The sequence below is a fragment of the Suricata suricatta genome, chromosome 13 (assembly GCF_006229205.1).
Source record: "Suricata suricatta isolate VVHF042 chromosome 13, meerkat_22Aug2017_6uvM2_HiC, whole genome shotgun sequence".
Lineage (NCBI taxonomy): Eukaryota > Metazoa > Chordata > Mammalia > Carnivora > Herpestidae > Suricata > Suricata suricatta.
This window is the reverse complement of record NC_043712.1, coordinates 31,648,343-31,669,631: the sequence shown is the minus strand read 5'-3', so window position 1 is coordinate 31,669,631 and position 21,289 is coordinate 31,648,343. Positions and strand designations below refer to the sequence as shown.

The following is a 21,289-nucleotide window of genomic DNA, read 5'->3' as shown; positions in this document are numbered from 1 at the left end:
CATTAAGTATTTTACTTTTATTTTCAATTTTCTTTTATTTTCTTACTAGAAAGACAACTTATGCCATATCAGAAAATACAAGCAAACAGAAGAATTTAATGCACTTTGATAGTCACACTTGCCTGGCGACAACCTAAATTATCACCTTGGTATATATTCTATTAGAAACTTCTATAATTACGTATGCACCTATACTTTTGTATTTATTCACTTATAACATCTTTCATTTCCCATAAAAATGAAAACTACAGCACACGTGCTTTAAAAAACTTTATGAGGTTTAATTTCCATACAATAACATACACTCATTTTAAGCCCATATTTTATTAGTTCTGATAATTCATGCATCTTTATAACCAGCATCATAATAATTACATAAAACACTTCCATCAACACAAAGTTTCTTTATGCCCTGACCCAGCTGGTCTCGGCCTCACCCTGGGCTGCATGAAAACAGTAGACTGGACTTTTTTTTCTCTGAAGTTTCCTATTAACGGAATCATACAGCATGAAGTCTCTTGTGCCTGGCCTCTTTCACTTGGTAGCAGGCTTTTGAGATTCATCCATGTCATTGTGTTTATCGTTAGTTCATTCCTTTTTATTGCTGAGTATTCCATGGTATAAAACCACATTTTGTTGACCTATTATCATTCACCTGTTGATGGACACTTGGATCGTTTTCAGCTTTTGACTATTAATACATTAAACTGCTATGAATAAAAGTCTTTGTTCAGATATATGTGTTCACTTATTTTAAGCAAAATACCCAGAAGTAGAATTGTTGGTTTGGATGGCGGGTATCATGTTTAACTATAAGAAACTGTCAAAGTGCTTTCCAAAGTGTACTTTTTAATATTCCCACCATCAATGGGTGAGAACCTAAGTGTTCCATATTCTTGTCAACATTCTGAGAGTCTTTCATTTTGTGGGTGCGTACTGGTATCTCATTGTGGCTTTAATTTGCGTTTTCTTGATGACCCATGATGTTGAGCATCTTATCATGTGCTTATGGACTACGTGCATATCTTCAAATCTTCTGCTCTTTAAAAAGGGTGGGTGGTCTGTCCTCTTGACTCCTAAGAATTCTTTCCATATCCTGGGTGCAGGTCTTATCGGACAAATTAACTACAAGTATTTTCTCCCAGTCTGTGTCTTGTCTTTCCACTTTTATTTTTAAAGTGTCCTTTGAAGAGCAGCAGTCTTTAATTTTGATAAGACTTATCAATTCTTCCCTTTGGGCTTTGTGCTTTTTGTGTCCTATCTAGGAAATCTTTGCCTACCCCAAGGTTATGGAGATTCTCGTCTGTTTTCTAAGTTCTGCGATCTAGCTCTTATATTTAGGCCTAGAATTCCCTTCAGGTTTATTTTTGTATATCATGTGTGATACAGGTTGAGCTTCTTTTTTACACCCCCATACAGGTATCCAGTTGTTCCAGGACCATTTCTTGAAAAGACTCTCTTTTCCCCATTGAATTACCTAAGCACCTTTGGCAAAAATCAATTGACCACATATGTGCAGATGTATTTTAGGACTCAGTTCTGTTGGATTGATCTATTTGTCTATCCTCAGTTAGGTACCACACTGCCTTGACTGTTGGAAAACCTCCCAAGATTGAGTTAAGCAATGCACAAATTGAGAGGGAAATACTCCTCTTGGGGTTCTTTAAACCACCTGTCCGTTGCCCCATGGTGTGACTTGCCCTGACATGGGCAGACTTCCAATGCTGCTCTTAAGGGCAATTCATCCAGCCTGTGAAACCCTGAACAGGCTCCTGACATGCAGTAACTTACAGGTCAGCTCCACATCCTCTGGCTCACTCATTTACATACTGATTGAGCACCTCCAACTCACTCTTCTCTGTCCTTCGCCACAACCGCCCTGTTGGCCAGGCTACTTAGTTCTGATCATACCACTTTCTGGATAAGAAATGTAGACTTCAGAAATATTGGATCAGGACACCTTCTCAGAGTTGTGGATCTCTGGAATTCTAGAAGTAATCCAGAAAAACAAAGGCCAATCTGACTTCATCATTTTAGCAGTCTGTTCTAATGGTGCCTGCCAACCTCTTGGGTGAGTGGCAGGTCACAAAGGCAAGTCACATCTATGCTACACTTGTACCCCTCCGCCCCCAACCCAACACACACACTTCTAGATTTGTCTGAAATGACATCAGTAGCTGGTCTAGCGATAGTTTTGCTTGTGTTCACATCTCTGGGTCACGATGACAATTCATCCTTACTTTGAGCCCCACCCAAAACCCTGATCCTCTGACAAGACCAGTGCACTGGCTCCAGCAGCCCCTTGGCTCAGGAACCAGTATGGTAAAGTCCCTCCCTTTCCTTCCTCCCAATGGTTGCTGTTTATTCCGAGGACAGGTTGGAAAGGAGGTCTGTCACTTGGAAAGCTCCCCACCCCCCAGTTAGTAGGTGGCGCTGGTGTCTGGATGGTGACATCCTCACAGGCTGCTGGGGATGGAGTTGCAGGGGCTGAGGTCAGGGATAAAGAACTAAGGGGTTCAAAGGAAGTGGCAGGAGATGAGGGTTTTTGATAAAAGCAGAGGTGATGTGAGGGGCTTCATTAAGAAGTAGAGGAGAGTTATGATGACACTGTGACCTCAGGCAGGTCCCTTTTTCTTTTGGGGCCTCAGTTTTCCCACCTGTGTAAGAACAAATTAGGCTGGGGGACCTCTGGGGTCCTATTCAGCTCTGAATGGGTTTGATTCTGGGAGTTGGAAATGCAAAGAAAGGAGGTCACAGGGCAGCTGGCGATGCTGGCCGAGGCGAACAGATGGCAGTGAGCAGAGAGCAGGAAAGAAGTGTTCGTGCAGGTGCCTCATTCTTACGTTAGAGGAGGTCGAGCAAGGTAGAACATGTGGAGCTGGGGGCTGGGCAGGTAGAGGTGGCGAAGCATTCCCCGAAGAGGCATCTGTTCCTGCCGGAACTGCTGAGCTGGCATCAGATAGCGGGGTTTGCTACAGCGCCGGGGTTTCCTAGCTATAAGCCGTGGCTGTGGCTTTTCCACCGTCAGCACAGCTCTAAGAGCTACCTGGAATGATCCTGCAAAGAGCAAATGAGACAGCCTGGAAAGAGCTTTGCAAACTCCGAAGTTCGTGGGATTTATGCTTTACCGAAGGGGGACGGGCTGAGACATCCCGTGCGTGCAGTCCTGGATTACCCTGTAAAGAGATGTTGAAAAGTGCCTTATGTTTATTTGTCCTTAGACCAACAGCTAAGTGAGGAACCGTAAGACTGGTCAGTACCACGAAAGAGCTAGGGTACCTGGAAGGCGAACACCACGAGCAGGTTGGGAGGAGGGAGGAGGGTCAAGCTTCACAGCCATGGCATCTACGGCAGGCCTTGAGGGACACAAAGCAACCATGTCTTACACTTGGTAGGAGCTTACTTAACAAAACACCAGCATTAACAAAGCCCATGACTCCGAGGACATGAAGGTGCCAACCATACGCAAGATGCACACTTGTGAGTGATGCTGTCCCCTCATTTCAACATCCAGTCTGCTCTAGCTTTGGACTTCAGACTTGGCTGTCTATGTTCCTAACACCACACAGATCAGAGAGGCCCAAATCTAATGTTATTTTCTTCTCCTGTGATAAACACCTATTGATGCCACGTCTCAGTGTGCAAAAATATAATAAGTCATCTTGTAAAAAAGTATGGAACATTCTTGTGCTGGATCCAGGCAAAGGCATAACTGACAAAAACTTCGTAACAGAGGACAGTGAAGGCTTAGGTGCATTGATTTGGGGAACTACACTGACCCTGTTTTCATTACAAACTCAAATTAACTGATTTTAATGATGATAAACTTCGACTATCACAACCAAGTAAGGCACACTAGGACTCCAAATTTATAGGCAGAGCAACAATGATCCAGAGAAAATATAACTAAAATATTCTGTTGAATGTGGAATTGTATCATTTTTATACCTTAATCAATACTGTTAAGAGGTGGAATAATCATAGCATAAAACATACTTTGTTTCTCTGAGAAAGTAGATGGGAAGGTGTGGTGTAGAGGAAAGTGGCTCAGATTTAAGATTCAAGTATATTTTTCTTTTAATCTCATCTGCAATAGATTCTAGGTTTCTTTCTCAGTTTCGAGAGTCTACAAGCTACAAAAAGCGGTATGAATGAATACAGCATAAAGGCCTTTCAAAAAGTCTGATTATACCAGCAGTCGGGTGACACACTGGTAGAGATGTTCTGTAAAAGCTTCAGAGGAAAACTTTTCCTTCACCCTGGCTCTCCCGGCCAGTCCCATCGTGGCTTTTAAGGAAGGTTCATGGATGAATTTTTCCATTGCTTCTGAGAAGTGCATGGGGTCAGGCTCACACAGAAACCCTGTGACCCCGTGGACGACAGACTCCAAGGGCCCACCCGAGTTAACAGCAATGACTGGGCACTGCATGTACATGGCCTCCAAAGGGACGATGCCGAAGTGTTCGTTGCTTGGTGTGTAAAGCACACAGGTACAGGCGCGGAGGAGTGAGATTTTCTGTTGGTCTGAGAAAGACCGCAGGAAGGTCACATACTGCGTCAGGTCGGACTGCTGGACTGTTGTCTTCAACTCCTGGTAGTGCTCCACGTTCTCCAGGACTCTTCCGTCGTAACCACCCGCCACGATGAGGTGAACCTGGTCCCAATCTTGGGACGTCAGTCTTCCACGCAGTTTGACCAGGGCTTCCAGCGCCAAGGTCAGATTTTTCTTCCTTTCGTACCTGTTGATGGAGAGGAACAGGAATTTCTTCCCCTTGGGGACGAGATCACCAAGCTTTTCAGAAAGAGCTGAGTCAAAGCTGGTGACATTCAGAGACGGGTAGAGAACGTCAGGGTCTACGTGAGACAGGGACTTGAATGTTTCCTTGAAAATGGCAGCTGTAAAGCGACTGTTGACCAAGATGCAGTCGGCCATGCCTGTGGTGTACTCCTCTATCCAGTCAATCGGGGCCCTGTATAAGCGTTTCAGCAATGAATCTCTCCTGGTGAGCAGCAGATCTGGGAAGTGACAATAAAACAGGATCTTCTTACGCCGTCTGGCCAGCTTGAGCACTGGGATGCAGGCAGACACCTAGCCAAAGCAAAAATCAACAGCAAATACAGACTGGTCAACTCCATTTCAACCAAGTCAAAAGCGCAGCCACCCACCCTGCCTGCTAGGCTATTGGCTCCTCATGGTCAATGTCAGATTCTGCTTTGTGTTCCCCTCCGGTACAATGGCCAGTGTATAAAAGGCTCACAGACATCTGCTGGCTGTGTGCGGAGTACTTAAAATGCAGTACTTAAAAATCCAAATGGTTTCCTTTAGAACAGCACTGTCCAATGGAAATAAAAATCTAGTAACCACATTACAAATTTTTTAAGGGTGAAATTAAAAAATATCAAATTATCATTTCAAAATGTAATCAATATCATAAAAACTTTACATCCGACTTTTCCACATTAATTCTTTAATATCACGTGTATTTTATACTGACACCGTATCTGTTCAGACTAGGCACATTTCAAGTGCTTAATAGCCACATGTGCCTAGTGGCTCCCACGCTGGACAGAGCAGCTCTAGTAGGTTTCTCCTCCTAAGGAACTAGATGATCTATATAGTAGGTTAGAGTAGAGGCTCTGGAATCTGTGTGACCGTGACCAAGTAATCTACCTATCTCTGTGCCCCAGTTTTCTCTTCTGTCACCTGGTGACAACTACAGTTCCAAAAACCCTTGTATGGTGTTTGTGACTATTAAATGCACAGGTGCATGTAAAATGCATAAGAACTTAGCACTCAGTATGTGTTCAATAAATGTTAACCAGAATCATTACTAAGCATGAACTGTATGCTGGCATTCCTAGCGACTTTCCTGTTGGGTAACATGTACGAATTACTTGATCTCTGGCTCACTTACCACTGGAAGAATACTGTGATATTCATCCCAAGCTTCTTAGTTAGAAAGTAGCAGATATGGAACCAAATCCAGGTCTCCTACTTCCAAGCTGTTTTTTTTTCCCTATTCACTAGTCTCAGCTGCTTCCTGCTTAGTGACTAGTTACAATCACAATATCCACACTTCTTAAAAAGAAACAGCTTCTTATACAAGCAAGGATGACCAAAGTGACTCAGGAATAATAATTAAAGAAACACACAAATATATTTGTGAAATACAAATATGAAACCATTCCCACCTATCAGTCTGGCAGAGATTAAAATGGCTGATAACATCCAATGGGCACAACAGCAGGGAATAACAGGAACCTATCATACACTGTGGGAGAGCAAAGTGACACAGCCTCTTTAAAAGATAAATTTGGCAATAGCTACTGATATTTAAAATAAACTCTTGGGGCCACCTGGGTGGCTCAGTTGGATAAGTGTCTGACTTTGGTTTGGGTTTGCAGTTCATGGGTTCAAGCCCTGCACTGGGCTCTGTGCTGACAGCTAAGAGCCTGGAGCCTGCTCCAGATTCTGTGTCTCCCTCTCTCTGCCCCTCCCCTACTTGCACTCTCTCTCTCTCTCAGAAATAAATAAATATTAAAAATATTAGTAAGATAAACTCTTGGAGGGGCGCCTTGGGTGACTGAGTGTAAGCGTGAAACTTCGGGACTTTGGCTCAGTCACGATTTCAGTTTGTGCATTCAAGCCCTGCCTTGGGCTCTGTGTTGACAACTCAGAGCCTAGAGCCTGCTTCCGATTCTGGGTCTCCCTCTCTCTCTGCCCTTCCCCTGTTCGTGTTCAGTCACTCAAAAAAAAAAAAAAGTAAAAAATTTAAAAACACTCTTGGACACCAACTTTGTTTCTACAAATTTACTCAAAGGACATGCTGACAGAAGCACAAAAAAGGGTACAAGAATGTCCTTTACAATACTGACCTATTTGCAAAACTGGTCACAATGAGTGTCTTTTAGCAGAATAATGTATAAGTTACAGTACTTTCAAACAAAAGCAACTATTATGAAGCATGAAGTGAATCTTTAATATTGATATAGAAGGATGTCCAAACAGAAATTTTGGGTGGAAAAAAAGGTCGTTATCAAATAGTAGGTGTGCCATAATCCTCATTATTACAAATTAGATGCATCTGAGAACAGACACATTATGCTAGTGCAGCCACAGGCAATTTCTGGAAGGATCCAGGAGAAACTGCTAACAGTGGCTATCTTTAGGGAGTGGAACTGGGATGTGACATTTATACTATTCGAATTTTTGTTCTGAATGTCACTTTCTAAAATAAATAATTTTGGGAGGGAAAAAGGAAAGAAAAAGAACTTTGATTTCTCTCAAGCCCAAAAGAGAGCTATGTTAAAGTTTTAACAGAGGCATGACATGTTTAGTTTGGTGTTTTTAACACGACACTGAGGACGAATGGGGTGGCCTGGCTGCAAAAGCTACAGGCAGTCGGATGCATGTGGCCTGGAAGTAGTCAACAGATGTAATGCAATGAGAGAAGACGTACAAATTACTCAGAAGTAAAAGGTGACTGCAGGCTGACACCTAAAGCTTCCGTTTCTTAAAGCGGGCTCCAAGACGCTTCTACTTCAGCGTCACCCGAGGATCCGGAGAAAATGCAGATTTCTGGGGCCCACCAATTCAGGACTATAGAATGAAAGCTTCTGAGGATGGGACCCTGTGACAACGTGCAACTTTAATGTGTCCACACTAACGTTCGAGAACTAGTCACACTCCCAGTTCTCATCTCTCCACATCAGTTCCGATCTTTCCGAACCGCGGACCGGAGAGCTCAGCAGAGGCCCTGCAGTGGGCCCTCCCTCGCGGGAAGAGGAGGCGAGGCGGGCACGGGCGTGGCCGAACTCACGGCCGCCTCACCTGGTCGCACATGACCACGTCGAACTCCTCGTCGCCGAGGAACAGCACGTACAGCGCCAGGAAGATCATGCGCACGTAAGCGCAGACAGCAGCGCCGCGGCCGCCCCAGCCCAGGCTGCGCGGGAGCCAGTCCCCGGCGCAGTGCACCTGCAGCTCGCGGCTGTCCGCGAAACAGTGGCCGGGATCGTAGTGCGCGGTCCAGATCTTCACGCTACATCCGCGCGCCTGCAGCGCCAGCGCCGCGTCCAATACTAGCCGTTCCGCGCCACCCACGCCCAGGTCCGGGTGCAGGAACAGCACCGACGGTTTGGGACCACGGTCTTCGTCTTGGTCCCGCTTCTCCGCCATGGCCGGGAAGTCGCGCCAGCGCCCCGCGCCTCTGCGTGCTTTCGCGCAGGCTCCTTCCCGGCTCCCACGGGGCCTCTACGTGGCAGACCACGCCTCGCGGCGCCAGCGTCGGTTAGGCCACATCAGCGCAAATCTGCGGGCGCCCAGTGTCTGCCAGAGGGAATTTCTCGTCTGACCGTAGCTATATCTTCCTTTGGTAGGGAACGGACTCTATGGAGGACGCTGAGATGCAAAGGAAGGAGGCGGAAAGTCTGTACCTCCCACACCGCGGCTGACCAAGTCTCCTGTAACAAATTTTTTGCAGGCATATGGTAGGACAGCCCAGACGTCCCGGGAGCCGCCGAGGACCCCGCCGGGGGTCTGGGGGCGGGGTCTGAGCCAGTCTTCCAGCCGCCTGGCTTTGGAGGTCTCCACCGCTCCTTGGCCGTCAATTTCTGCCTCCAACCCCTTCCAGTCTCCGACATGGTATGGCTGCCCTGGCCTTCCCTCCTTGGTTCCGCCTCTCCCAGGCGCCCCGACTCTTGCCTTCTGCCTTGCCCCCCTTTTGTGGCAGCCTTGCTGTCCCCAGCCTCCCGTGCGGGTGCTGGTCTTGGCTGTCAGGGCCTGGGGTCTGGGGGCGTGTCGGCGGCGCTCACCCTTCTATCTTGTGGTCTCTCTCTAGCCGGGTCCGACTCCCAGCGGCACTAATGTGGGCTCGTCAGGGCGCTCTCCCAGCAAAGCAGTGGCCGCCCGGGCGGCCGGATCCACGGTCCGGCAGAGGTAAGGATTCCCGCGACCCTCTGGCTGTGGTCTCAGAGAGATGGGGTCCAAGAATTCGCTGGTCCGGAGAAAGAGACCCCGGGATGAATCACCAGGGCAAAATGAGCCTCGGGCGACGTGGCCGCTGGTCTTTTGTGTCTCGAGAGGGAGGCAATGTTTTCTTCGAATTTCTCAGTTTTGGACACCGCTGTTAAAAACGTAAAGTTAACAAACTGGATTCTGATCAGAGACAACTTTGAGAAAACTGATGTTATTAAACTGATTTCTGGACCAGAGCTTCCCCGTCACATTTTTTATTTGGAGGTCCCATCACATTCAGTCTAACAGGACTTGTCTGATAGAAAAGTCAGTCTCCTTTCATCCTAGCTTCTGCCCCAGTTATATTTCCCCTTACTTCCATAGGAATCTGTTATGTTACTATACGCTCGTTCCCAAAGCCAAAACTTTAGGGTCGTGTTGGATTTTTCTTAGGCTCTGTCTCTATTTAGTAATTTGTGAGACCGAATGGAACACAGAAAGCTCATTCGTCCTATCCTTTTTTTAAAATTTTCACTGTTCTAGGTTAGCCCATCTTCTCTCCTCTAGACGTTTACATTTTCTACCAAAGTCTTGTCTCCAGGTCATTTCCACTCCAATCTGTCCTGCCCTCTGATTGTGTCTTGTTGCTTGTTGCTGAACTTTAAAGAAAAAGGGTGGGGGGTGGGATACCAGTGCTCTTGGTGTTTTTTCAGCCTCACTGCCCCTCTTCTTTTGTGATCCAGCAGCAGTGAGGTTAGTCCAAAGACAACCCCTTCACCCATTTTCTGTTTATTCTGCAAGACTGAGTTTAGGGGTTATTTCCTCTCGAGGCCTTTCCTGCCTTGGAAGGCAGCAGTAGCTATGAGTCTCCTCTTGTTCCCAAAGCATTTTGTTCATGTGGTGATAATAACATTTATGTTTCCATATTTATCTCTTTCAGAGATAGAAATGGCCCATCATCTCTGGCCGACTATAAGACCTGGCATAATAAATGATGAATGAATAAAGGAATAAAGCTGTCCTGTAGTCTTGGGATTTTTGAAGGGACCATTGGGCATAGAAAGTGGGAGGCAGTTACACTGTGACCAGAAGGAAAGGGTAAAATAGACCCCAGTGGAAATAAAAAAAGATTAAAACGGGCTCGTCAACTTTGACTTGGCTTTCCAGTGGAGGGATGGCAAGTATTTTGAGAATTCCAGGTGCCCTGATTATCAAGCCCTCTGCATTTCCCCCTGTGCCAGTAGATACAAGAAATCTGTAAAGAGCCTAGACTGATTTCTTTGGCGCTTCTGTGATTCTGGGAGACTTTGAGAATAAGCACTGCAATTGGGGGGTTGTGGGAAGAGTGGAAAGTGCATGGGGCCTAGTCCTGGCTCAGCTGATGACTCATCCCGGCCCCGCTGGGTTTACTATCTAGCTCAAGTTCCTTTTTATGAACAAGGAGGAAAATTTCAGGTACCTACCACACAGCTTAACTGATGTCTATCCTTGTGTGTAAAGGCTCTTCTAATTCCAGTGCAATTATGTTTATTATTTACAATCAGTTTTCTCACAGATACAGCCATACACGTGGACTTCGAAGTCCCCAGGCTGCCAGATAGCCCGTAGTCAGTGTGTCTGAACTTGAGTCTGGGCCATGGGAAGGTGAGGTGGGGATTAGGGGCAGAGCTGGAAGGGCGGCGAGAAGAGATGGTGGCAGCAGGGTTTTCGCTTCCGGCTCCTCCCCGTGTGCCCTGGTCGGTGGCAAAGTGCTGTGGCTCCTTCCGTGGTCCAGGGCCGCCTGCACCACACAGCTCATGTCACAACCCTTGATCCCCTTGTGAGGGACGTGTTCTGGTTGGGTGTTGTCTGCATTTTGCATATCTTCTCTCTCTGCCTAAGATCTACAGACAGTATATCCAAATAGAGAAAACATTACAAAATAAATTTTTATTAACGGTACAGTCCGTTTTAGGACCTGGATTACAGTGAGAGCTTAATTATTTTTGTTTCTTTTATTTAAATGTTTAAAAGCATTTTAAAACCTGCTTATATGGATTCAGGGCTTTTAAGCATGAGTTTATTACTTTTCAAAACCATGTATGAAGAGAAACTGAAATGCATTGTCCAAATGAGGTGCCCATGCATGTGGGCAAGTGGATGGGCTCGAGTCAGAACTGGGTGCACTGCCCAGCTTGGCTGCTTGCTGGCTGTGTGGCCCCCGGCACTTCACTTAACCTTTTATGAGCCTGTTTTCCTCATTTATAAAGCGGAAATGGTGACTACTTCCTGGGGCTGTTGTGTTCATAAGGACATGACAGTGCTCAGTCCCTAGTGGTTATCCTGGTCTTTGGAGTACAAGCGAGAATTTGGGGCGGGGGAGGTTAAGAGAAGTGTTTTGTTTTTATTGTGTGCTTTTTTTCTTTTTGGTTCTTTAACAACATAGTGGTCACAAATGTTATAATGCTCTTGTTGTAAGGGCATCTGAGAAATAGCTGTTGGTAATATTTCTTTTCTTTCCAGAAAAAACGCTAGCTGTGGAACAAGGAGCGCGGGTCGCACGACCTCAGCAGGCACGGGGGGCATGTGGCGATTCTACACGGAAGACTCCCCTGGGCTCAAGGTGTAAGTCTTGGGAGCAGACCTTGTGTTTCTGTCCAGTGTCACACGGCTGTCAGGCAGCGCGGTCTCTGCCACCAGCGGGGTTTGCTTTGATGAGATTCACGGTACACAAGAGCTCCATTCGGGCCGGGAGGCCTGGGTTTGGTTTGTCTGTGTGTCAGTCAGTCAGTTATGGGCCTGGAATAACATCTTTTCTTGGATTGAGTGACAGCGAGAGAAAATCTTCATGTAGCTGTGTCAAAAGAAATGAATGGCAACAAAGCTGGAGGGAACGCTGCGTAATTAGGTGAAGTTGCTCTTCGGGTGGTATTCTCGCCCCTCCCTGAGCAATAGGGGTGACCACTTGAATTGGAGTTGGGTGAGTTTTCAAAGCTGATATCATTACAGCCTCACGGGAGTTTCTCCGTTAGGCTGTGTTACTAGAAGTTCTTTGGCCTCCTTGCCCTTGGTGGGTGGTGAGTAGACCCTGGAGGGTGAACATATCACTTGCTAAGTTCTTACGTCTGGCAGTGCTCATTAGGTGATGCGAAGTGGGCCTCCAGGGTCCGTAGGCCTTGCTCACCTTGCCCTCTACGGTTTCTGGTACCTGTGGCAGACCTGATCCCGCGGGGTTCTGTGGTGGCTGAGGGCTTGCAATACTGATGACTCATCTGCGTGGCCCCTCTGTTCCCAGGGGCACCCACAAGTCACAGGCAGACAGCACGAGCTGAACTGTGCAGTCCCACGCTCTTTCCACACTGCTTGTCTGGTAGAAAGAAACAAAATTAGATTTATTTGGATGAACTTAATTAACTTGGCCTGTAGCTTGACTTGGACTGCAAATGCAGTTGATGAAGACTTCCTAAGAATTCCTTAGAATTCTTGAGATTTGGTTTTATTTTTATTATTTATTCATTTTTTCTTACCATTGTCATGAAGACTTGTAGGGTAATCTTTGTGAGTATTTCAGAGAGAAATTTTGAAGCTCTTCACGGGACCCAGAGGACTTTTCAGGAAGGTGGTAAAACCTCTTCTCCTGAGGGTGTCTGGCTTGTGTGTGCTCTGGGCTCCGTGTTGTGAACAGCCAGGCTTGCTGCCGCTGCTTAGGGCTTGACTCCTCCCAGGAGAGCAGCTGCCCCTTGAAGTGTCGCAAACCAGTTTTCATCGTCAGGAAGAGGCAGTGTTTTTGATGAACGGACACACTTGGGAATTTGTATCCACAGATCCACATCTTGGATCTTGTTGCTGGTTCTTCTCAGTTCTGAATTGTTTTCTGCCTGATGATAATGGCATTTCCTGGAGCTTACTGCAAGCCTGTATTGTGTTCGTGTTAATTTATTTAACACCTCAGCAACCCTGCGGGAGAGGCACTGGGATTATCCCCATTTCACAGATGAGGAAAATGAGGCTTGGAGAAGGTAAGTAACACGGCCACGGCCACAGCTCATGAGGGGCAGAGTTGGTTCCCAGACTCCAGCTCTCGGGAGCTGCGCTCTCAGATGCCCCGTGTCTGACGTGGCTCTAACATTGCACCCGCAGTACAGGGTACGAGCAAGTGTATCTCAGTGAAGATTGCTTCCCATGTAGTTTTTTAATTTGTTTATTTCAGTAATTGTACAGATTTTGGGAGAACAGAATCGTGTAGCAAGGACTTTGATCTCTGTGTTGTTTGTTGGCCACCAATGGACTCTGTTACTCCACTCACCGCCTTCACAATAAAGGTTTCTGGGGTCTTTTCAGTATCCACTCCCCAAGCCTCCTCTTAATGGTTTGGGCTGGGGGAAGGCAGCAGCCCGCAGTCAAGGTTGTATGCGATCAAAGGGTTCTTCCTTTAAGAAACCCATGTACTCATCCTCAGCTTGAAAAAAGCATTTGATTTGGGAAGGGCTGATGAGTAAAATCTGTTTTCTTCTCATAGCAAACTCATAAATCGAGCTAGTTGGGAACCTTAAAGATTAAGATAAGCAATATGTATGGAAGCAGAAAACCTGAGTTCAGATCTCTTCCTTTCTGTTCTGGCTGTGTGTTGTTAGGCAAGTAATAATTAATCTCTGAGCAGCAGTTTTCCTTATTTATAAAATGAGATTAATATTTGTCCTGGGTCATGAGTTTGTGGATCAAGTGGGATTATATACTTGAAACACTTTTTAATTTACCTCTGCCTGATATGTTCTAGTTAGACAATGAAGGTTGTCTCTAAATAAATATTAACTTGAAATAATAGTTTGGTAATTGGGTTAGTTGGACTTGAAGAGTTTGGGAAATTTTTCTTAACTACTTTTTATTACGGAAAATACCAAATACATGAAATTACAGAGATGGTGTCTCCAAGACATCAATTGTTTTATTTATGTATTTTTTGGTATGTTTTACTAGAAGATAAGGATTCCTCCTTTTTAAGTAAGCATAATGCCATTTCCACACCCGCAAAATATTCATAGTAATAATTTGGGGGATTATTATTAAATGTTGTAAATGATATTCTTGGATGAATCTTAGGGATGCCCCCTGCTCTCCCCTCGGCAATCTTTAGTGTTACAGATACAATGAAGTATTAGTACTAAAAGTAAGCACGCCTTCTCTTCTTATTTCCAGTGGCCCTGTTCCAGTATTGGTTATGAGTCTTCTGTTCATCGCTTCTGTATTTATGTTGCACATTTGGGGCAAGTACACTCGTTCATAGATTCGGCTGCATCCATCTGTCTGTCATCTGAAGAAGAAGGAAAAAAAAACCCAACATATCTTGGACCAAAAACATAGTGATTTTCTGTTTGCGAGAAAGAATATTCTGTAAGCTTATTGTTTTACAGGGAACTTAACAAGAATTGGTTTTAAGGAATCAGTTTTTTTCTACAGCTAATAAACTTTTTAATTCATTTATACCAAGTCTCATTGCCAGTCCCTGACTGCCAGGGCCCTTAGTCTCTCTGCCTTCAGATTTACATGTGAATATGCAGAAACATGTCTTGGGGAGGGTGTTTTCTTTGTTGGGTTAACAGTGCTTATATGACACTGTAGTCCCTCAAATCCAAGATACTGTAATTGGCCTCCTCTAGTTTTCTTCCAGGTATTCCTGTCCTGGTGACTGATTTTGTGTATTCTGTGATTGTTAACAAGTGTGCCTGTGACCCCATCAGGCAGATCTGTGTCCAGAGGCAGCTGGTATTCAGGGGAATAGGCATAGGGACCATAAACCAAATATCTTGGGTAAAATGTTTCCTCATTCTGTTCTTTGTCTTTAAAACTATAGATAATATTTTTGCCACTTCTCTTTCTCAGTTCTTAATTCTGTGAGTGTAGACCCGAGATTTCCATTTATTAATCACTAATTGTTAAACCTATTTTGAAAGAATTTATTTGGTAAATTAGATTAATCAACTAAAATTTTGTTTCATTTGGAAAATAAAGACCGTAATAATTGGTGAGATACCAGCATTTCTAACCTGAGTTGATACAATTCCAACCCAAAATAAAAAAGTTTGAAGTTTCACTTAGCTTGTGTTGTCTTTCTAGGAAAAGCATTCAGTTTCTCGTAGACCCTAGGAAATACCAAGAATAGCTCAGAGTGCATATTCCAGGAGTCTAGGACTCTAAGCCAGAATTTCTGAGGAGTGAGAGATCCGTGTGAAATGCCCTAGTCGTTGGACAGAATCACAAAATGAAGAGGTGATGTATTAGTTTAAAAAATAGCTAATTTAAAAAACCTCTTTCTCAAGTCTGTTTAAGAAAAACATCTTAGAACAGCTAAGCAATTTTTTAAGTGTATTTCTTAAGTCCTGGCTGTAAAGTGACGTTAGGTCTCGAGTACCAAGTTTAAATGATGAAAGGAGATGTCCTAAGGCAGTCTAGGGGTGAGTGTGCTCTTGTAAATCCAAACAAATGGCAACTTACTGGGGGAAAATGATGAAAAACTGGTTCCCTTGGATTGTGGGTGCTGCTTGTGCTTGAAAGTGCAGTAGCTACCTTCATTTTGAAATTCTGGGGAGAAAGTCAGTTTCATTTGGAAGAAGCTGAAGATTATAGTATCTGTAATGGAACTGTTTTCCTGATATTCAGGTTGATGGTTCCAGTAACAACTAAAAGTTAGGCATTTAATTTGATAGAAGTCTGCCCCCCTCTTCTGAGGGCCCCTTTTTCTGCTGAAGCCGCCCGGAGGAGCCGTTGGGCGTGGGGGTGCGTCCTGTCCGCTGCAGGATGCTGCCCGTCGGCCCTGGCTGCCTCCGTAATCCCCAGGGGACTGGGGGCTGAAAGTCATGGGATTTTCTGAGCTAGTGATTTGTAAGAAAATACTAGTTGTCGGTGGCAGAGCAGGGAGAGGTTTCTTTCAGCAGAAGGAAAATTGGTGGTTGGGCATAAAAATGTACGATGTCTATTATGTTCTGTAGCTACTTTTGGCTCTGATGATACAATGCTAATACCATAGCTGAGAATTTCAGTGTTCAAGCTGTTCCCTTCTCTTTTCTTTTTCGTTTTTAAAAACGGGTAAAATACACATACTATAAAATGTACCATCTTCACCGTTTTCGAGTGTGCAGCTCAGTGGTATCAGGCACATTCACGTGCAACCATCACCACAGTCCATCTATATAATTCTTTTTCATCTTGTAAAACTGAAACTGTAAATCCACAAATAAAAACTCCCCTCTCCTTCCCTTTTCCCTTCAGCCCCTGGCAACAATCATCCTACTTTGTGTCTCTGAATTTCATTCTCTAAGTACCTCCTATGAGTGGAATCATACAGTAGTTTGTCCTTTTGTGATTGATTGGCCTGTTCTACTTAGCATAAGGTCCTCAAGATTCACTCGTGTTGTAGCAGAATTCTGTATTCAAAATTTCCTTTGTCAGTCTTTTTAAGGCGGAATAATCATTTGTATGTATATATCACCTTTTGTGTTCTTTTTGTTTAAAATAGATTTCTAGGGGTTCCTGGGTGGCTCAGTCAGTCAAGCATCCGACGTCAGCTCAGGTCAGGATCTCATGGTTCATGAGTTCATGAGTCAGCTGTGCTGACAGCTCAGAGCCCGGAGCCTGCTTCAGATTCTGTGTCTCCCTCTCTCTGTCCCTCCCCGCTACTCACTCTCTCTCTCTCTCTCTCTCTCTCTCTCTCTCTCTCTCTCTCAAAAATAAATATTAAAAAAAATTTTTTTAAATAGAGATTTCTAGGCTGTTGTTTCTCGATCCCTAGGGAACTGTAAGCTATTCATAATAGTTCTGAAAGTCTAACAAGTCAGGACTGTCTGCATTAAGCTTATCTTGACCCCCCCTTCACTCTGGGCTATAATTCTAGCCACTTTCAGGTGGACACAAGCCAGCATATGCTAAACAGAAGTGCTAAATTATTAAAACTAGGAAAATGAATTATATTGTAAGTGTGTTCTGGGCAGAGCCTTTTAAGTCATTGGGGAAAGGGTCTGAGAGTCCCTGAGACACGTGAGGGACGTCTGACTAGGATCCCGGGGTCCAATAGTACCCTGAGCACGTGCCTGTAACACTGGGTGAGAGGTCTGTTTCCGGGAGAGGGGAACATGATGTAGCTTTTGTTTTCACACCTGGCCTGGTCTAGACTCCAGTTTTTTCCCAGGGCGCTGATGTCCTTGTAGGAAGAATTGAAAAAGACTTTCTGAAGTGTTACAAATGTGGGCATCAGGTTAAGATGGATGAAAATGTCTGCAAAGCTGGCTTCATTCCACAGAAAGTTCTGTGCAGCATGTGGAGTTCCTGTGTGCGCAGCATCCTGCTCTGGATTCCTTCAAAGCCCTACATCACCCCCCACGCCAAAATGCTGCTGGAGGAGGGTTCAGGCCGGGACTAAGTTTGCTTGACTCTGGGGACACAACTAGGACATCCAAAGTTAGTGCACTTACTGCCCCGACTTCCACACTTGAAAGTGTACCTGACCTCGATTCAACTACTGGCCATGCCATGTACCAGTCATGAGATCGAGGTCGACTCGCTTCCGTCCTGTGCTCTCGTTTGTCTGTGGTGTAAACACCCATGGGTGTAAGGATTCCCACCACATAGAATTAAACGGGAGAAAAGATCCAAGAATGCCTTCTTCACTAGCTAATAGTTAACAAGTGCTTATTTTCAGTAATTTCAGAGGTGTAGGTTTCTTATTTAATCGACAAGCCAAGGAATTTACTATTTGCCGTATTTTACATAATAGTAACCGGAAGGTCCAACTCCTCAGCTTATAACACCAGGTCTTGGGCTTTCCCACCGGAGTCATATGGGCAGAATTACTCAGTTCTTTGAGGTGAGGGTGACAGAGGAGTAGGTATCACAGTAGAGCTTCCACAATGCAGCTTTAAAACCGGGTCTAAGACCATGCCACACTGATTTGCTGGGTTTCAGGCATTACATAGCTTTCGTTCGAGGTTTTCGACTCTGCACAAGGGATTGGCTTCTCAGGAATTGCCTTCTGAGCTTTGTTCATAGTGTGGGACTTTTGTGTTTGTAGAGAAAGCCTGTGTTTATTCACACTACGTGCCATGCCCTTCTATTGGCGCTTTTAAAGTGACCTGGCAAGGTCACCCACAGCTTAAAAAGGCGGGGGATTTGCATCCTTGTCTCACCTGGGGCTCCAAAGTCTAAATAGCTATGTGATTATGAAACCAGACAGGGAGCCCAATCAAAGCCCCTTCAACTTGGTGAAAGCCATGTTTGGGACCACACTTAAAGAACTGGTACGCTCGTGGTGTGTGGGGAGTGGTGCCAGGGATTGCCAACTTGTCACTGCCTTTCAGGGAATCCATACTGCATGGTCACTTCTCTGATAGAAGAAAACCAGAGAACCGGGGTCCCCTAGCTGGAGTGGCTGGGAATTCACTGCATCCTCCCAATGTCTAACAGAGGAGCCCGGGGCCCGGAGCCAGAGGCTGTCCCAGATGGTGCAGCAAGTTCACAGCAGAGCAGGAGGCCAGAACCAGGCTTCCTGATTGCAGACCAGGGCTCCTCCTCAGAACTGCATTGTGACCCCATCTGGGGCCTGTGCAGAAGTCAGTGACCTCTCTCTAGAGGCTAGGCTCGGACTAGATAAACAGCCATGGGCTTTGAATTAGTGGGCGATGTTGATCAAGGGGGGAGGAGTAAAGCCAGCAAGGTTAGCCTGTAGGAACAAAATGAATTCTGTCAATAAATGTGGGAGAAAGTCAACAGGTTCCTGAGACTTCGTGCGGAGACATAATCGGCAGAAGCAGCCAGCCAGAGGGCATGTTTGCGTTCTCGGGACCACAGATGTTAGGTGAGCCAAGCACCCAGGGAGCCTGACCCAGGAGGGCTCAGGTGAAGGCGACACAGCTTAAATCCGATTCCTAGCGACTAGGCGTCTTTCCCATGCCAGAGACATTAATAATGCAAATAAAGCAAAATGTGCAAATTAACTAGCTAGGAAGCTGAGACTAGTCATACACAGTCTAGATGGCTCCGTTTTGGGGAAAGGTCTAGACCTCTGTATCTCAGAAAAGAAAGGACATGAAGGAAAGAACTTGAATTACACATGAGTGGTAAAGTGGGTCCTGCAAACAAGCTTGTCTTTCTTCCCATTGACTCTGGTCAGAGGCACAGTAGATAAAAAGTCCTGTAGGGGGGCTCGTTCTAGAACCCCTCCCCAAACTGGTTTGGGTGGTAGACTGAAGTGGTTCTCAAATGTTGGCGTGTGTCAGAATCACCTGGAAGGAGCCTGCTCCTGCCTCGTGGCAGACCTGGCTGGCAGCAGCGGGGGAAGGGGGCGGCGGGGGGGGGGGGGGGGGGGGGGGGGGGGGGGGGGGGGGGGGGGGGGGGGGGGGGGGGGGGGGGGGGGCTCTCTAACGCAGGAGTCCCGGGGTGGGCTCACGGTGGCTCCAGGCCTCTCACCAATGCAAGGGTGTTATTTTTGTTCCCCTTTCTCGTCATTGAAGCTTCAGCCACGGTACTTGCTTTGCAGCCTGCGCCGCGCTGGGAAATTCACTGTGCCTGTGGGATTCTGCATTTTGTATGTTTGCAGCGGGGCCGCGAGGCCTTGCCAGGCCCAGAGTCCCCATCGCCCCTTCTTCAGTTCCCTCCCTCTGTCTCCTGGCAGCACCTCCTTTTATAGACGTGCCGTCCGGATGCTCAGAACAGACCCTTGTCAGACTTGCTTGTCCGGGAGGCTCACAGCACTGGAACCCTCAACCTGCTCCAGGAAGCAGTACCGTATGACATGTGTCATTTTGCCAGGTGAGGACTTCCTGCTGGGTGGGCCGGCAGATGCTGGTGTGGAATCCCGCTCTTCCAGCCCCGAGGTGCAGTCGGCAGGGAGCCACGGCCGTGCCTGGCCCACGCCTGCCTGGCCTTGGGAGCTGCTGAATCTCCACCTGGGACACACCTGTGTGGCATGCGCCAGGGAGCCGTGCCACACTTGTGTTCATGCCATGTGCAACCTTCGCACGACTTGGTGGGCTTTGGGGGAAACCACAGGTAAACCTCGGCAAGTGGGGAGTTATCCTCACCCACCTCTGCCCCTGCCCCAGCCTTGGTAGTCCCACCCAGCTCACGCCTGCTTCTCTTCCTCCTTCCCCTCACCCTCCTCCTTCTTTTTTTCTTCTTTCTCCTCTTCCTCCCGACCCCTCCTTCCCTTCCACCTCCCCTGACTTTCTTCTGTTCTACCTCAGCTCAGATTCCTGGACTATCATATGCAGAGAAACAACAATCTTCCAGTGAAGGTTATTAAAAAATAATTCTGACTTTCGCCTATTCTTTTGCGAGCTGTGAGTTGAATTGTGTCTCTCCAAATTTACGGGTTGGAGTCCTTACCCCTAGCACCTCGGAATATGACCTTGTATGGAGACAGGGTCTTTACTGAGGTAGTCAAGTTCAACTGAGGCCATTAGCATGGGTCCTAATCCCTGAGGACTTCATTCTTTTTTTTTTTTTATGTTTATTTATTTTTGAGAGAGAGACACACAGAGTGTGAGCAAAGGAGGGTCAGAGACAGAGGGAGACACAGAATGAGAAGCAGGCTCCGGGCTCTGAGCTGTCAGCACAGAGCCTGGTGCGGGGCTCGACCCATGAACCGTGAGATCATGACCTGAGCCGAAGTCGCCTGCTTAATGGACTGAGCCACCCAGGCACCACTGACTTCATTCTTTTAAGACGAGGAGATTTGCAGGGCACCTGGGTGGCTCAGTTGGTTAAACGTCCGACTTCGGCTCAGGTCATGATCTCACGGTTTGTGGGTTCGAGCCCTGTGTCGGGCTCTGTCCTGACAGCTCAGAGCCTGGAGCCTGTTTTGGTTTTTGCGTCGCCTTCTCTCTCTCTCTGCCCCTCCCCCTTTCATGCTCTGCCTCTCTCTGTCTCAAAAATAAAATAAAAACTATAAAAAAATTAAAAAGAAGATGAGGAGATTTGAACACACGTAGCCACGAAGGAAAATGTCATGTGAACTTGAAGATATCCGTCAACAAGCCAAAGGCAGGCCTGGACCAGCGCTTTCCCTCAAAGCCTTCAGAAGAAGCAAAACTGCCAGCACCTGGAGTTTGCACTTCTGGCCTCCGGGACTATGGGACCCCCCAGTTCTGTTGTTCAAGCCACCCCACCTTGTGCTGTGGCAGTGCTAGCAACCCAACACGCAAGGACCCTGAAGGGGAAGCCAATCTGTAGCCCGGCCATGCTTTTAAACACCCCCCTTCCTGTCCTCCTCGTCCTGTGACAGCTGCAGCAGCTGGGGAGCCTCCCCCTAGGAGGCAGGAAGGTGGTGCCCCAAACCTGAAGCGCCAGCATTGTGGGTCACCAGCA

General features: G+C 46.4%; 2 protein-coding genes across 3 annotated transcripts; one reads left to right on the top strand and one right to left on the bottom strand.

Annotated features, from left to right (window-relative positions):
- Positions 1-260: 260 nt before the first annotated feature.
- ALG2 (ALG2 alpha-1,3/1,6-mannosyltransferase) lies at positions 261-8,283 on the bottom strand. 2 transcript variants are annotated; one of them, XR_003901810.1, is made up of 3 exons: positions 7,832-8,254; positions 3,280-5,089; positions 261-3,176 (listed from the first exon to the last, which is right to left on the bottom strand). XR_003901810.1 is itself a non-coding variant. In XM_029919894.1 (2 exons), the coding sequence occupies exons 1-2, from the start codon at positions 8,177-8,179 to the stop codon at positions 4,187-4,189; spliced, it is 1,251 nt and encodes a 416-aa protein (XP_029775754.1). In that variant the 5' UTR covers positions 8,180-8,283; the 3' UTR covers positions 261-4,186. The 2 variants fall into 2 exon arrangements, 1 of the variants encoding a protein (XP_029775754.1); XM_029919894.1 differs by having other exon boundaries at positions 261-5,089; positions 7,832-8,283.
- Positions 8,280-15,026, top strand: SEC61B (SEC61 translocon beta subunit). The gene is made up of 5 exons (XM_029919895.1): positions 8,280-8,375; positions 8,484-8,644; positions 8,841-8,938; positions 11,459-11,560; positions 14,132-15,026. The coding sequence occupies exons 2-5, from the start codon at positions 8,642-8,644 to the stop codon at positions 14,217-14,219; spliced, it is 291 nt and encodes a 96-aa protein (XP_029775755.1). The 5' UTR covers positions 8,280-8,375; positions 8,484-8,641; the 3' UTR covers positions 14,220-15,026.
- The last annotated feature ends 6,263 nt before the right edge of the window (positions 15,027-21,289 follow it).

Bases quoted from the DNA above. Each gene is read 5' to 3' on its own strand.
- ALG2 (XM_029919894.1), bottom strand. From the start codon at position 8,179: ATGGCGGAGAAGCGGGACCAAGACGAAGACCGTGGTCCCAAACCGTCG. The intron at 5,090-7,831 runs GTGAGGCGGCCG...TGCTTTGGCTAG, and splicing joins ACGTGGTCATGTGCGACCAG to GTGTCTGCCTGCATCCCAGT.
- SEC61B (XM_029919895.1), top strand. The intron at 8,939-11,458 runs GTAAGGATTCCC...TTTTCTTTCCAG, and splicing joins GGATCCACGGTCCGGCAGAG to AAAAAACGCTAGCTGTGGAA. The intron at 11,561-14,131 runs GTAAGTCTTGGG...TCTTATTTCCAG, and splicing joins GACTCCCCTGGGCTCAAGGT to TGGCCCTGTTCCAGTATTGG.